The sequence below is a fragment of the Rattus norvegicus genome, chromosome 18, assembly GCF_036323735.1.
Source record: "Rattus norvegicus strain BN/NHsdMcwi chromosome 18, GRCr8, whole genome shotgun sequence".
Lineage (NCBI taxonomy): Eukaryota > Metazoa > Chordata > Mammalia > Rodentia > Muridae > Rattus > Rattus norvegicus.
In genome coordinates, this window is record NC_086036.1 from 23,179,279 (window position 1) to 23,196,455 (window position 17,177).

At 41.0% G+C, this 17,177-nt stretch overlaps 1 protein-coding gene across 1 annotated transcript in view; it reads right to left on the reverse strand.

Moving 5' to 3' along the window:
* Positions 1 to 16,859, reverse strand: part of Rit2 (Ras-like without CAAX 2) — a 356,224-nt gene extending 339,365 nt beyond the window's left edge. Inside the window, exon 1 of the mRNA NM_001013060.1 lies at positions 16,448 to 16,859. Within this exon, the coding sequence (NP_001013078.1) occupies positions 16,448 to 16,550 (103 nt within the window). The 5' untranslated portion in view covers positions 16,551 to 16,859. The remainder of the gene's footprint in view (positions 1 to 16,447) is intronic.
* Between the last annotated feature and the right edge of the window lie 318 nt (positions 16,860 to 17,177).

The following is a 17,177-nucleotide window of genomic DNA, read 5'->3' on the forward strand; positions in this document are numbered from 1 at the left end:
ATGACCCCACTAGAGATACACACACACTGGCTAGGAATTTTCAGGGTAGGTGTTACACTTGAAGTGCTTGTAGTGTCTGAAAGAAAGAGGTTATTTGAGTAGGTGGGTGGAAAAGGAGGCCTTAAGGAAAGATAGATAGTAGCACACAGGTGGTATGAAGGCAGAAAAAAGAAAAATAGAGGCAGACTATGTTGAGGGGGTTGGGAATATGAGGCATATGAAGGGAGGGACAAGAGAGAAACAATATTAAGGATTATGAAAAAATCATGTGGAAACTGTTCTTTATATTAAAATATACAATTAAAACAGAAAAGTATAGGCTGCAGTACCCTCTATGGGGAATAATTTTCCTCCACAAAGTCATAGCTCATTAAACAAATTTCCCAGTGGAAGGTGGTCAGGAAGGTTATAAAGTCCCCCAGAACAAGGCTGTTGACATTGTTCTTGATTAGTTGTCCCAAGCAGATAGCAAAATCCTATTGCTGAAAACACTTTGGTCACAGGTCTCAGAGAAATAAGCAAAAGCCGAGCTGTGGGACAGATTTTTAAGGTCAGAGAAAGAAAAGAGGTTTTGAGGGATATGAAGGAGCAGATGAAAAAGTTGACCCTGGATTGCTAAAGCTCTCATTAGCATGGACTGGGCCCCTACACATTTGTAGCAGATGTGCAGCTCGCTCTTCGTTTGTCCGGCAACAACTGGAGCAAAGGCTCTCTCTAAAGCTGTTTCCTATCTGTGAAATATGTTCCCCTGACTGGGCTGCCTTGTCTGGCCTCAGTGGGAAAGGATGTGCCTAGCCTGGAAGACTTGAGGTGCTAGGGTAGGGGGATACGAGAGGTGGGGAACTCCCATTATCAGAGGAGATTGGGAGGGGAAGAGTGACTGTGTGAGGGGTGACCCGGAGAGGGGGCAGCAATCCAGATGTAAACTGAATAAATTAATTAGTTAATGTAAAAAAGAAGGCAGAGGGCAGAAAGGAGTAGCTAAACCAAAGGGAAAAAAGAAAGGAAACTGCAGCCCAGGGAGGAATGTTGGCCGCATTTTTTACAGTTTGTTGGTTTGGTTTTGGGTGCTTTTAAGAACAGAAATTATTTTGCCTACAAAATGAACCTTGCCCTTTTAAGTTTAGAGTGTTTTCTGATCTGGGTGAAACGATGGGTCTCTATGATCTTTGTCAGCTTGTCTTCGATCCCCACTTCTTGATTGCTCATGAAATTTATCAAAACTAAAATTAACTCAGGGATATGGATGTTTGGGTTTTTTTTTTTTTTGTTTTGTTTTGTTTTGTTGTTTTTCTATAATGGGAAATTCAGAAAAAATTGTGGCTCAGACAGAATTTGGTATCACAAGCACAGTCTACCTCAGCTATTCTCAGTGTGGAACAAGAAACAATCACTTGTTAAAATACTAATAATCCCCCTTGAAATCAAAACAGTCAAAATTGAGAATAGTCCACAGGCTTAGTCACAAAAGTGTGCCAGAGTCTTCTCCCCAGCAGCCTCAGGGAAGACCCAATAGGAACTAGTTTGGGAAATAAAATGTGGGTGATTTTCAGTTTTGTATGCATTTGTATGTTAGATACTTCACCCTCTGGTTTCCAAGAAATATGCCCAATGACTGACCCTAGACAATCACGGGGTCACTTGTCGCAACACAGCTTCTATGCATTTTTATCTCACAGACTTAGTCCACACAATTACCTTGGCCTTTCTATGCCACTGAGCATCCTGAACATAGAGGGCCCGCCATACTTGCAGGTTCACTGTTACATAGAGCCTTTCATGCTAGCCTGTCCTCGCTGTACACGCCCTGACCTGTGCTCACACACCACTGTTGCTTCCTGTTGTAGTGTCTTCCTTCCCTCTGGCTCTGTCTACTTACATTCTGGAGTATCATTTAGTTTTATTTCAATACTTATACCTGGTATCTTCTGCTTTAAATTACTTCAAGGACAGAAGAAGGGAATTAAACTTATAAATATTTTTTGAGGATTTATTGCCGTGAGTATCATAAAAGAAGGAAGAGCCTATAAAATTTATTTCCTACCCCCTAAGGATTTACAATCAAGACGGAACTACGCAGTCTAAAGAGATAGCAAGTTAAATAAAAAACTCAAACTTTAAATAACACTTTAAGATTATACATCAGATGCCAGAAAAACCTGGGCAACCATAAATACTGTTGAAAACAATAATCAATCATAAAGACCGTTAAGTGTTTAAGAGAGAGTATTAGACTAGAATCTGTGCAGATGGATGGGAGTGAATGGACTGAGAGTCGAGGAAACACCCCCAAGGGCCCACCTCAGAAGCATGGTTGTACCTGATGGCAGGTTTCAAGCACTGGCTGCTTCAGCCTCAGTTCTGTGTCTTCCCACTCTGCCCTGCCAAAGCTCCCTGTGTTTACTCTTCCTCTCACTCCTCAGCTGACCCCTCCTAAATCTGGGAAAGTGCCTCAGTTTTCAGCTCCCATCTGTCTGCTCTGTCCGTCATGCTTACCAGAACCTTCTGACGGGGCAGATCTCCATCTGACTAGCTCTGAGCACGCCTTCTTTTTATTTTATTTATTTTTATTCACTTTACATTACACCACCACTGCCCTCTTTTCCCAGTAACTTATCAGGCAGATATGTCCAAAGGCTCAGGATCTAAGATCAAGAGTTGATAAATGGGACCTCATGAAACTGCAAAGCTTCTGCAAGTCAAAGGACACCATCAATAGAACAAAATGACAGTCTACAGATTAGGAAAATATCTTCACCAACTCTACATCTAACAGAGGGCTAATATACAAAATATATAAATAACTCAAAAAATTAGACTTCAACAACCTAAAGAACCCAATTAAAGAATGGGGTACAAAGCTAAACAGAGAATTCTCAACAAAGGAATATTGAACAGACAAGGAGCAGTTAAAGAAATATTCAAAGTTCTTAGTCATCAGGGAAATGCAAATCAAAATGACCCTGGTGTTCTACCTTTCACTAGCCAGAATGACTAAGATCAAAAACTCCAGGGACAGCACATGCTGGAGAGGATGTGGAGAAAGAAGATCCTTTCTCCTTTGCTGGTGGGACTGCAAACTTGTGCAACTACTCTGGAAATCAATTTGGCAGTTTCTCAGAAAATTGGGAATATTTCTACCTCAAGACACAGCTATAGTACTCCTGGGCATGTACCCAAAAATTCTCCACCATACCACAAAGAACTTGTTCAGCTATGTTCATAGCAGTTTTATTCATAATAGCCAGAAAGTGGAGACAACCTAGTTGTCTCTCAACTAAAGAATGGATGGAAAAATATGGTTTGTTTACAAACTGAATACTATCCCCACTATTAAAAACAAGGACATCATGAATTTTGCAGGCAAATGAATAGAACTAGAAAATATAATCCTGAGTGAGGTAAGTCAGACCCAAAAAGACATGCGTGGTATGTTCTCACTTATAAGTAGATGTTTGCCATAAATTACAAGATAACCATGCTATAATCAACAGACCCAAAGAAATCAAATAATAAGAAGGGCTCAAGGAAGGAAGCTTGAATCTTTCTCAGAAGGGAAAATAAAATAGATATCAGAGATGGAGGGAGGAAGGGAAGTGGATGAGAGAGGGGATAGGGAGGAGAGCCAGGTAAGGGAGGATCAGATATAGGGAGAGTAAGGTAGAGAGAGAGTGGAAATTGGCAGTGGTGGGGAGTGGCAATCCCTAGGATACACTAGAGTCCTGGGATAGGAGGAGGCCCCAGGGGGTCTACAAGAGCTACTCTGTGAATCCTGAGGTGGCCACTTTCTGTAGCCAGGCAGGACTCAGTGGAGGATGCCTTTTTTGATGAATGTCAGGAAGGCAGGTTTCACTTAGTCATCAAGAGTCCTGCATGCTGAATGCTTCACTCCTTCTTTAAAAGGGGAACAAGAATACCCTTGGCAGGGAAGAGGGAGGCAAAGATTAAAACAGAGAATGAAGGAACACCCATTCAGAGCCTGCCCCACATGTGGCCCATACATATACGGCCACCCAATTAGACAAGATGGATGAAACAAAGAAGTGCAGGCTGACAGGAACCGGATGTAGATCTCTCCTGAGAGACACAGCCAGAATACAGCAAATACATAAGCGAATGCCAGCAGCAAATCACTGAACTGAGAATGGGACCCCATTGAAGGAATCAGAGAAAGAACTGGAAGAGCTTGAAGGGGCTCGAGACCCCATATGTACAACAATGCCAAGCAACCAGAGCTTCCAGGGACTAAGCCACTACCTAAAGACTATACATGGACTGACCCTGGACTCTGACCTCATAGGTAGCAATGAATATCCTAGTAAGAGCACCAGTGGAAGGGGAAGCCCTGGGTCCTGCTAAGACTGAACCCCCAGTGAACTAGACTTTTGGGGGGAGGGCGGCAATGGGGGGAGGATGGAGAGGGGAACAGCCATATAGAAGGTAGAAGGGGAGGGGTAGGTGTTAGGGGGATGTTGGCCTGAAAACCAGGAAAGGGAATAACATTCGAAATGTAAATAAGAAATACTCAAGTTAATAAAGAAAAAATTTAAAAATAAAAAAAAATTTAAAAAAAAAGAGTCCTGCATGCTTTGGGTATTAGGCCCTGGACAATGCACAGAGGTGAGATGGTTCAGGGAAGGAAGCTAAAATTCGGAGGGAAGCATGGGAATCAAACAGGCTGGCATTGTATGGGGAACAGGAAGCGAGTACAGGCTAGAGGTAAAAGGAATGGTTAAAATATGTTGGGTAGATCCAAATTCTCTAAAGTCATAATTTCAAATCAGGATGTGCATAATGTTTCTAAAGAATCTGATTTTCCCCCTAGAGAAAAACAAACAAAAAGAACTTCATGTGCCTGTAATTTATTAGTTTTCCTGCAAGAACAAAGAGCATTTTATTATTTAAAATGTATAAAAACAACAAACAGACTGAAAAGATCAATCTCATTCCACGTTCAGGCACAGGTATGATCTATTAAACCCAGGGCCTCTCTAAGCTCTTTCTGCTGGTATACAAGTGGTTATCTTCAAATTCTTGCTCTATCAGTAGAGGGGTGTGTGTGTGTGTGTGTGTGTGTGTGTGTGTGTGTGTGTGTGTGTGTGTGTGTGTGTGCTACAAGTAAATTACCACAAAGGATTATTTCCTAGAGTAACTAGCAAGTCACTATCACTATTGTCCCTGAAATTACCACTTAGAGAACAAAGCTGAGAAGTACCAATGTGCAGAGAGCAGTGGAACAGAGAAGTTCAATACAGAGTGGCAGAGTCGCAATATCCAACCAAACTGCACTGTTCTAGAGCTCATCTCAAAGAGATCACTACCTGACCCATGCCATGGAAATAAACTACCTAAGCTAAAGTGTGATGCGAGAGGGGAAAAAACGAAGGGGGGGTGAGGAGAGGAGGGCAGGGAAGGGATAGATGAGGGAGGAAGCAAAAGAAGGGAGAAATGAAGAAGAGGAGGGAAGGAGGGAAGGAAGAAAGGCTAGGACGAAGGAAAGACAAGTTAATGAAGAGTTGACATTGCCATGATATTATGCAGCTTACAATTAGTATTTTTCTAGGCCATCTCACCCAGCGACTCTCTTGAGATAACTTTAACTAAGCTATTTTGAAGAAAATGGAGACTTAAAGGGTTTAAGTGGCCTATGTGAAGTCAAATGCTGTGAAGAATAGTTAAAATGCATTTACCCATTTGTCTTCAGATCAGAATTCAACACTTAACTATGTCTCTGATTTTTCTCCTAATAATCTATAGGTAACAGTCCTTTCGATGGCTGTTGTTGCTCCATTTTGCCAAGGATAAAGCATAAATGTGAGCTTCCCAGGCTATCCAAATCCCTAACACTCATTTCTATATTGGAATCTTGTCCTGAAAATTAACGGGGAGCGAGAACATGGATTGGCATAGGGTGTGGACCATGGCTGGGGCCTTAGCTCAGACATTCCCATCATCTTCAATTTATCTCCTGATCAAATAGGATTAGTGCTCTGACTTCAATATAAGACTTCCTACAACCCATGAGGTTTCATGTTTACTGCACATGTGCAGGTAAGATGTATACAATACTTAAAAGGGCTAACTCTGTCGGTGCTACTCAGAGACGGAATTGAGAGTTGTTTCTTTGTGAGTTTGCAGAGTTTTACACACACTCATACATACACAATACATACATACACATTCAAACATACGTACACACACATACTTTTATTGCTCAGTTTAGAGTAGATTAAGTTGAACCAAGGAAACTGGAAAACTAAGGATTCTTATCAATTTATAGGTGACACTCCAAGCATGAACTTCTATCCCCCTAGAATCCCTAGCAGTGTAGGTTACTGAAGTGCTGAAGAGCTTGTGGAGATGGAACCAAGTCTGTATTCCTCTGCTGAACCTGTGATATTAGTTTGTGTGATAGTTTATATATGCTTGGCCCAGGGAGTGGCACTATTAGTAGGTGTGGCCTTGTTGGAGTAGGTGTGTCACTGTGGGTGTGGGCTTAAGATCATCACCCTAGATGCCTAGAATTCAGTCTTCCACTAGCAGCCTTCAGGTGAAGATGTAGAACTCTCAGCTCCTCTTGCACCATGCCTGCCTGGATGCTGTCATACTTCCTGCCTTGATGATAATGGACTGAACCTCTGAACCTGTAAGACAGCCACAATTAGATGTTGCCCTAATAAGAATTACTTTGGTCATACTGTCTGCTCATAGCAGTAAAACCCTAACTAAAACAAAAGTTGGTGCCAGGGATATTGCTGTGATAGGCCTGACCATGCTTTTGTTTGGAAGAATGTGGATTTGGGGACTTTTGATCTAGAAAGCCACGGAATTTAAGTGGGGTTCAATGGGCCAACCTAGAAGGACTATGGAATACAGTGGTGCTGATGTCATTTGAACTGTGTAGACCTGCTGGCCTAAGTGGTCTCAGTGGAGAAGAATTTTAATATGTGGTCAAGAGACTGTTTTTATGATTTTTTGAAGAATGTAGCTGCTTTTTGCCATAGTCTTAAGAGACTAAGGCTAAGATAAAGAGATTTATATTAATTGCAATGACAAAGGAAGTCAGTCTCACAAAAAGCCCAACAGAAACTTTGTTCTCTGGTTAAGTCTGATGAAGAACATTTTGAACAAATGTAGCAAACTGAGAGAGGAAAAATATAAAATATATAGTTTGAGTATTAAAGGGACACCAAGAAGTGAAATGGGTTAATCCCATGTTCAAGGATATTAAATTAAATTGAGGGAGTAGTGACCTTGGGGCAAGATCCCACCCAGCTAAGTTTAGGTCCTGGCATGGTAGTACAAGCCTTTAATCCCAGAAGATAAAGCCAAACAGATCTCAGAGTTCAAGGCCAGCCTGGGACAGAACAAGTTCTAGGTGAAGAAAACCTTCAATCCGGGTTTGGCGGGCAACAATCCCAATGTTTAAGAGACAGACATTTAGATCTCTGAGTTCAAAGTCAGTCTACAAAGCAAGCTCCAGGACAGCCAAGCTTAAGCAGTGAAGGAGAAAGAAAATAAAGTCAGTAATAGAATAAAGGGGCAGGCCATGTCCCAGCCCCAGCAAGCAGCAGAGCACTGCAGTTTTAGCCCTGTGGCTCTAGCTTTAGAGTGAAAAATAGAAGGGACTACTGGGACAATTGATGCTGGTTAGCTGGAGCTAAGAAATTAGTGGTGATTAAGAAGAGACCAATATCACTGAGGTAAAATTTTCTGGAAAGTGTTTTCTGAGCGCACAAAGAAGCTGTGTTCCAGAGATAGCCAAAGCTGTACCTCGTGCTGCAGCTGGACTTGGTAATGTTGTAAGATGCCACCCAGACGGTACTGGTTATGAAGGAGTCACGAATTGCAGCTGAGGCTTTGTATTGTGAGAGGCCATGGGAGGCCATTGGTGAAGGTACAACTTCAGTGGCAGTTGATGGCCCAGGACTAAGAAGTCACGCAAAGGAGTTGAGGCTTAGCACCATGAAGAGAGCCTATGAGAGGCTTTAGGTGAAGCCTAGGTGCATCGAAGACTCCAGCCAGTACCATGGAATGATCACCAAGAACAGCAGCAGCAGTGGAGTTGATCAACCTGAGCTACAGAGAGTAGAGCTGCACAAGTGACAACAGAGCTTTGGAGGAACCCAAAAGATCGGGTGTGGATGCCAGACATGATCTTATTGGAGTTTGCACAGCTGGTTTCCCGCCTTGCTTTGAGGATTACAATTAAGTGAATGGATGAATCTCAAAAGAGACTTTGAATTTTAGGCTTTCAACATTGTTGAGACTGCTATAGACTATTTGGAAGTTGGACTAAATGTATTTTGCATTAGGTATGGCCCCCAAAGACTCATATGTTTGAACAAGCCTCAAAGGGCCAGGGAGTGGAATCTGATGGTTCGTATATGCTTGGCTCAAGGAGTGGCACTATTAGTAGGTATGCCCTCATTGGAGTAGGTGTGTCACTGTGGGTGGGGCCTAAGACCCTCACCCTAGATGCCTAGAATTCAGTCTTCCACTAGCAGCCTTCAGATGAAGATGTAGAACTCTCGGCTCCTCCTGCACCAGGCCTGCCTGGATGCTGTCATGCTCCTGCCTTGATGATAATGGATTGAACCTCTGGACCTGTAAGGCAGCCCCAATGAAATGTTGTCCTTATAAGAATTGCTTTGGTCATAGTGTCTGCTCACAGCAGTAAAACCCTAACTAAGACAGCTTGTATTGGGCTCTGGCGGGATGGAAGTGCAAAGCTGATATTGTGCTATTGTGGGTGGCAAAGGTCTATGACTGGGGCCTACTGAAGGAACAAAAGAGAATGGCTTGGCTTGGCAATTCACCAGAGAATGTTCATGAAACAGCATCATTGGTGAAGACAAAATCTTTGACTGGGTCTGTGCATCAGCACTGTGGAGAACAACTGCTCTCAGTAGCAGTTACTAATTCAGCAAGCTACACTGATACCATCACAGCCAGTCCTTAGTGTCACTTGGCTGTCTCCATAAGAGAGTCAAAAATTTCTGCTGGGGAGCCATCGTCCAGGATTCCAGAAAACTTCTGTGTGAAGCCACAGCCAAATGGTGGGTTAACCCAATAAATGACTCAAACTCCCCTTATTTTCGACACTTTCAGGGTGACATGCTGACATCATTGTACATGTGGCATTGCAATTCTTTTTCTGCATCATTTAGTCCTTTGTGTAGGGTCAAGGTTGTATATCATTCTCAGTATGCAGAAGGATGTTTGACTTGTCTTGAAGAACTCCCATGCTCCCCTGGTTCTACTAAAATAATGAAACAAAGAAAACAGTCTCCAGCTATAGATTCCTTTCCATATATGTATATATATATATATATACACTTTCTTATTTACATATTATATAATTAATAGATGATAGGTAGGTAGATAGAAGAGATCAATATTTCATAGTTTTAGTCTGATACTTTCAACACATTATTTTCTCCATTAAACCTGCCACTTCCCAGTACGGTCTCATTTTCTCAGGTACTTGATTATCTCAAGCTGAGTTATCACCCTCTCTCTGTATACAAGGCCCCAGAACTCCCTCATAAACTGAACGTTGGCCTTGATGTGCTCCCCCACCCCACGTTTCCCCACTTCGTTTGCGTAAGGGCTCCATTTCCTGCTGTTAGGAGAGAACGTTGGGTTGTTTTTTTTGTTTTTTTTTTATCTTGGTGTACATTTTTTTAATGTCTAGAAGACAATCTGCAAAGATGCAACTATTTTCCCTCTCCCTGAGAAGTGAAATTAAACCTTTCAATATATGTGCAGGCACTTGGGTTTCTCATTTAATCTTTAGGCATCTTTGGGCACATTGTGAATTAATTTTAGGCGAGTCTCGGTCTTCTCAGGCATAAAATGCAGATTGTTATAGTTTCCTCTCAAGATCAAAGACAGCGGCATGGTGAATATGCTAGGCTATGGGCCAACACAACACACTATTGGTATGTTAAGATCCATCAGTACAGGAGAGGTTTAGGGACAGATACAGACCCATCCATCTCCTGTCACTTGTCTAATAAGGGCTCACCCAGTACTAACTCTCTTTCATAAGTCTAATCTCTGTGGGGTACATATTGTCTGGAAATAGCATCAGCCATTACATCTCACCTGCACTGTTTCCAGACGTCATTTGAGAGAACGGATATTAATTTCCTCTTTCCCACAGAGCTTTATGTGAACCTTTTGGCTAGCTCCTGTAACTGATGGTCTGCATCGCAATCAAGGTCCAACAAGTACAGTTGTGACAGAAGCCCTGGGGTTTTAAAGTCCTTCTATTTTTCCCTACTTTTCTCTGCCTTTGCAGAATACACAGCATCATGCATGATGATGATATAACAGCTGTTTAGCTCTCTTAGACCCAAAGTTGCTCTGAAAAGACTGAACACAGAGCCTCGAGGTCATGAATCACATTCTTAGCCTTGTGCCCTTATTTAATACGTCAAACACAGGCTCATTTCTACTTGTTTATACAAACTCACTGAGGTTGAAGAGACTCTTGTGTGTACTGCCTTCTAACATCTCCTTACTTTTCTTTTATGGAATCTAGGATATAAAATTCTGAATTTAAAATCCAGTACACTAAACTCTGATCTTACAAAACAGATGAATTGAGAGCTGTGGGAGAGTGTTTTTGCTTGGTTTACAATTACATTTGCATTTTACAATGTAGTAGCTATAATATTTCTGAGTCCTTTAATGTTTTTATATGTATAATTCTTTTGTTTTGTGTATACATATATATGCACATATATGCTTATGTGTGTTTAAGTAATATATACATACATGTATGTATATGTGTATATATATATTTATTTATATATGATAGATTTTCCCCTACTACTCCTAGAAGACACTAATTTACTAAGATCTCTTCATGAAACATTATAATATCTAAATTTTTCTTCCCCTTACATATATTACACTATTTGCTGAATTATATTCCTCGCCACTTTCCACACTGTTTCTTCTCAATGTCGCAAATGCCCTACTTGTTGTGCAATAAACAAATGCTATCTATGTCGTGACATGTGCTCAGCTCTCATATCCAGATATAGATGCCACTGAATATGAACTACCTGCGTCGGAGGGCTAATGTTATTTTGTATTATGTATAATGTTCAATCTGTGAAATGTGTGTACCCTAGAGGTCAAGGACAGCATGAAATTCCATATTATGAATAAATGATCTGCCTTCTCAATGGCTCCTGTTGTGTTTCATACAGACTTGAGTTTAAAATATCTATTAAGACATAGTTCCAGCAAGAAAACTTCAAAATGTGTCTTAGCCAACAGAGAAGTGCATGGAGATTTCATCAAACATTTGCATAGTATCTGTTCTTCCAATTCAATTAAAAGGAAAACAATGGCACTAGGAAATTTCGGTTGATTTCAAGTCCTTATTCCTACTTCTGTGTACTCTTGGACCAATCTATGAATATTTGTCTCAAGACTTTATCTAAACCAGCAGATGACATACAGGCCTGCTTGCATTATTTTATCATCGAATAGTAGTATATGTATGAATGGTTTTATGTAGTTTAGAAAATGAGAGAGAAATACTGTTAAGATCTGCTGATGCCAGCACTGGGTGAGCCACTTTTGAACACAAGGAAAGCAACCAGAAGCCCAGCACGCCAAGACTCAAAAGAAACATTCTCCTCAAATCACAAAGATAAAAGTCAGTGTTTTGAACAGTTTTAAAGACTACTTAGCCTCTGTAAAACTCTTCCACTATATCTGTGAGATTTTTCTTTTTTCTTTTTCTAAAGTGGAAGAGATCATGATGGCTTGGCAACAAAGACTGACAGGCCAAGGTGTTACATAGCATCCCTCGAGCTCACTGGTCTAATCCAGTTGTTCCGTTTCCTTTGCTTTCCGGTATACTACAGTGCACATCACACATGGGTTTGCTCTACTCTGACTTGCTCGTAAATCAGCAGATACAAACACAAGCATTTTATCTGCTCTCTTATAAATAATAGGCTCATACATATTCATATGCATTTTTATCTCATTTTTTATTTTTAATTATTTTCTTTTTTAGATTATAATTGTGAAATGTGTCCCTTCCCTTCCCTACCCCCAAACTTTCTCATATTCCTCTCTTTGGTCTCTTTCAAATTCATGGCCTCCTTTTTATTAATTGTTGCTACATTCATATATGTATATACATATATAGTCCCAAATCTGTAAGTTCAACCTGTTCATTCTGTAATGTCACTTGTATTATATATATATATATATATATATATATATATATATTACCAGTATACTGTTACATATATATATATATACATATATATATTTAGTGTGCTCCTCTAAGAAGAAAGCTACTTCTCCTATTCTCAGTATTCCTCCATAGTTCTTTGTATATCACTTGATTTCTTTATAAGTAGTGTCCTTACCATGAATCTTAGCTTGATTAATGTGAAAGCAGTTATAATGCATATGCGGCCATGTGTTGGGTAACTACCAAGATACAGTCTAACAAGTGTGTCACTTGCCATTCTGCAAGTGTCATGAGTATATGCATATACCTTATATCTGCCAAGAGTATGTCATATACACACTTGAGTATGTGTAAATATGTATTTAAAATAATAACAAAAGTATAAGACAAAAATATATAAACAAAAGCTAGTGACACAAATAAAGATACTAGCTGCCAAGCCTGAGGACCTGAGTTGGATCCCCAAGACCCATATGAAAAGAGAAAACTGATGTCCACATGTTGTCCTCTGACCAACAAACACATGCTGTAGTGTTACACACACACACACACACACACACACACACACACACAAAATAAATGAATGGAAAAATTACAATATCTGAACTCGTAGCACATTAGTTAATTATCACTATTTTGTTTTATTACTTAAATACTTATTTATGTCAGTATTATTTAGATTATATATCCCTGTATCAGCACAAACACATGAACAGAGCATTATGCTAAGATATTAGAATGACACCTCAGAAGGGTTATTTTATAATCCCCTGGTACTGTCACTACGGAGCAAAAGTCTGCTACAGACCACATGACCGTTTCAGCGGCATGCATCCAGGTGGTGCATGGAAATAGCAAGTTTGATCACGCCATGCTGTAACAAGCAATGCTCTCGTCACCTCATGGTTTTCTTTTGTTTCCACTTAGCCGGTCATTCATTCCCTTGTTCATTTGTGTGTTTTCCTATGTGACAAGAACATCTAAAATCGCTGGTCTCACAAAATTTAGACACAAAGTAAAATTAGGTAGCATTGCCTGTATTCCTCAGAGCATATTAAATCTACAGAGCGCATCCTGTAGAGCTGCTACTTTCTACACATATTGTACGGTCCGATTTTCTTTGTGCCATCCTTTGTAAAGCCAATGGTGGAAGAGCACAGCAGCGTGGACAGGAAGCTGTGTTCTGGATACGAATCATCTGCCTCGCCTGTGTGTACCAGATCCCTTCAACTCTCATTTTCCCTGTCATTTAAATACAATGGGTCTGCCATTTGTTCACTTTTTCTCCACTTGAAAACATTATTGGACAATATTGGGATGTGATAATTATATAAATATGATTACATGTTTATATTTATAGAGATTAAATATTGTGTATTATATCAATTCAGAAATCAGGTTGGCCCAGCTTAGAGTTTTGATATAGACGGCTAACAGTTATTGCTATAACTTTCAAGGTAAAATATTACATTAGCAACAGCCATATTGCCTTTTTGATGGTGACTGAAAGAAGTCTTTGTTCTTCTTCCTCAGTATGGGAAACACAACGTAGCAGGGTTGGGTGAGGCGCCTTGGAAGTCTGTTTTACTCATTCGGACTAGGTAAAAGTTGTTGCACGATTTTCAGTCTATGAGCTGGACTCTATTAGCTGGAGATCTTATTGCCATTGTGAGGAGTAAGCATAAACATCTAACACATGCCTGCCTACATGCTATGACTGGGTTCTCCCTAAGTATTTGTCTCCTCCCTCCTTTCCCATGGGAGTAGCCAGTGACGATCTGCACATAACAGATGCTCAATAAACCTCATCGTTTACTTAGAGCTTGAAATTTTCTCACACAGACCATTAATTCACTTACACATGGTACATCTTGTAGAAACTGTTATCTCAGCAAAGTAACAAGTCTTTCAAATATTCTGACTCATAGTATGCTTCCATAGCATGGACTGAAAACATGGACTAAAAAGCAATGTAATTCTCAATAGGTATAAAATTCTCTAAAATTTTGTTCATCTAACATTTTTGTGACAGTATATTGATTTTCTTGTCCTGGTTGAGTGATTAGTCTAGCCTGATGCTCAAAATTGAGAATAGATAACAATTTGATGTAGCTTCCCTAGCTTTTGCAGAGGGGTTCCTTCCCAAACATCCTTGCACAGGACAAAATGGTGAAGGCTGGATAGTTCCAGGAATGTATCTGTTGATTCAAATCTTCAGCCACATGGAAAGTGGTGTTTAAAGACATTTTAGTCTATTTGAAGGCAAACACTTTGAAATGAAAAAGGTTAGTAATGAGATCTGTGGTTGAATGTTTACATACTACTAGCCCGAAATAAACCAAAGAAGCCAGTTCCAGAGCAGATCAGGTTCCACCATTATAAATCCCAGAGGACATTCTCCTGGTGTGGAGACGTGTAATGTTCTTGGAAGTCTGATTGGAGCACGCCACTTAAGCAGAGTAGCCACAGGTAAACCCTTGACTCCTCACCTCCTCGAAAGACCAGCTGCCTCAGCCTGTCTAGATTACCCTGAAAATGTTTGCTTCGGTATTCGGTGATAAGTGTTCTTTCATGTAAAGTGAAGATAAAAATAATTTGAAATTTTCCAGCTCTTGGAATGGTAAAAACAAAAAATGAGTTATCAGTAAAATCATCAAGAAGGAAGGTCGAATGGTCCACCATTACACATCACAGAATCGCATAGAAAATGGCTTCTGGAGGCTGCTATTGGCAACAGCATCAGCTCCAAGATCCGGGTCTAAGACCTGGAAACAGGCTGACAATTGTCTCCCTTTCCATGTCCCTCATGTCCTGCAGAGTCAAGCCAGTGTCAGCCAGCACAGGAGTGACATGTGGATGCCCAGACTCTTGCCACATCTGCCCAGCTCTACCACCAGAGGAAGACTGACGCTCATGGTCTTCGACCTCTTTAACATGTTCTTCCACGCATATTTGTCTTTTTCTCCATTCAAAGCATAGGTTTGTTTATTTAGATTATACCCTCTCATCGTCTCTCTAAATCTACACGTTTCCCTCTTAACCCATAGCTTGCTTAAACAGAAAATAATAAATTTTAAATTCCCAATTCATAGAGTTCTAAAGCTTTTCATCCCCTTCTTCTTTCCCCTTCCTGTTACACAGCTTTCTACCACTAGTCCCTTTTAGACCCACCTGACACCCCACCCCAACTTTGTGGTATATCATAGTTGAATAGAAGAGGAGGTTCCCACCCATTATTATTATTTTCCCGACCTCTTTATATTTCCTGTAAACAATAGTCACCATCTTCCCCCTCCCTTCACCTCTCACCTATCTCATTCCTGTTAGATGGACGCCAAAGTTAGAGGTTTGTTAGTTTGTCCTCAACTTCGAATCTTATTTCCATGAACTAAAAATAATGAGTTTCTTTGGTAATATTTGTCCAGCCCCACTCACATCCACACCGTCCCTAGTGGGGACACTTTCTTGTTTGTTTGGAGTGCTTATTACCAGCCTAGGTCCTAGCCATAAGCAAGCAGTGAGACCCTCAGCCTGAAGCGTCACCGTGCATCTGATATAGTTGGTGTTTTATGCTCCCACAGAAGCAGCCACTGGCAGCACTGCTATGATATACCAGCCTTCATCTCATTAAAACCTCAGACTCCTTCTCACAGCTTCCTTCCGTTTGCTTAACCACTAAGCGTGGCTTGGCTTGCCACCCGGAGCGAAAAAATTCTTTAAACCACTACCACTTTCAAAATCCAACTTTTTCTCAGTACCCAAAGCCGACGTGTGCAATGGCAGATGCAGAAAAGCAGAGAAGACAGAACCTTTTTTCACCAAAACACAAGCAAACAACGTCACGGAAAATACTGAGGGAGGTACCCGTGTTTGTGTCTATCTCCTTATCTAAATAGCTACAAATTTCCTGTTTTCGTTTGTGTGTTTTTGAGAATAGTAGAACATTTCACTCACATGGGGCTGTCTAATTCCATCACTAATTTAAAGACCACATCAACCCAGAACAAATATTACTCAGCATGAAATGAAAGGAGCAAATTATCCTCTTAAAGTTCTGCACATCCTGGCTGCGGTCTCTGAATTCTCCTGATTCAGGAGCTTCCCCCTTAAGTCTTTACTTTTAATCACCCTGCCAGATGCTCTCCTGTTAACTGCCATGGTCTATATAACTGCCTCTATATGGATCCCTCCTTCCCCCGGCGTTTGGAAACTTACCGCTTTTACCAACGCCCCCTGCGCCCAGCATTACCACCTTGTACTCTCTGGACCCGCCTGATGAGCTGCCAGGGCAGCAGTGGGCTTCGTTTTCTGCTTCCATTTTTCTCGGGGGACCCGAGGAGGAAAAAAAGGAAGAAAAAAGTCACCGTGTCAGGTGCTTGCTCAGACAGTAAACAACTCTAAAACTGTGTCAAAGGAAAGCTTTGGTGCACGACAAGAACCATCAGCGACAGGCTGCCTGCTGGTCCTCTGCTGGAGCGGGTCTCATAGCAACCACTTCAATTGCTTCCAATAAAAATCTGGCTTTGCCTCCCCCTCCCTCTGATCCTTCACTGTTTCACATCTCCACTGATCTCACTTGCTCATTCTGATTTTTTCCCCTTCCCTCTGCGTTTTATTTCTCCATTGCTTTCTCATTTTTTTCTGCTGCCTTCCCTCCTCTGTGTGGCAACCCCCTCCCTAGCTGCAGCAGAGGCGTTTAGGTGCACACACATTTGACGTCATTCCAGACTGAGGTGAGACTTAAGGGCAGACGCCATCTCACAAGCTGGCTTCCGCTGCTGCAGCGTCAGACACATTATTTTATTTTAATCGGAGTCAATTAATCAAAATGTTTCTGTGGCTTTTATCCTTGCTCTCTATCCTGACAACCTATTTTATGCAAATCAAGCACAAAAATCAAAGAATAATTCGGGACACATAAGGGTGAGCTTTTAGTGTTGTCGAA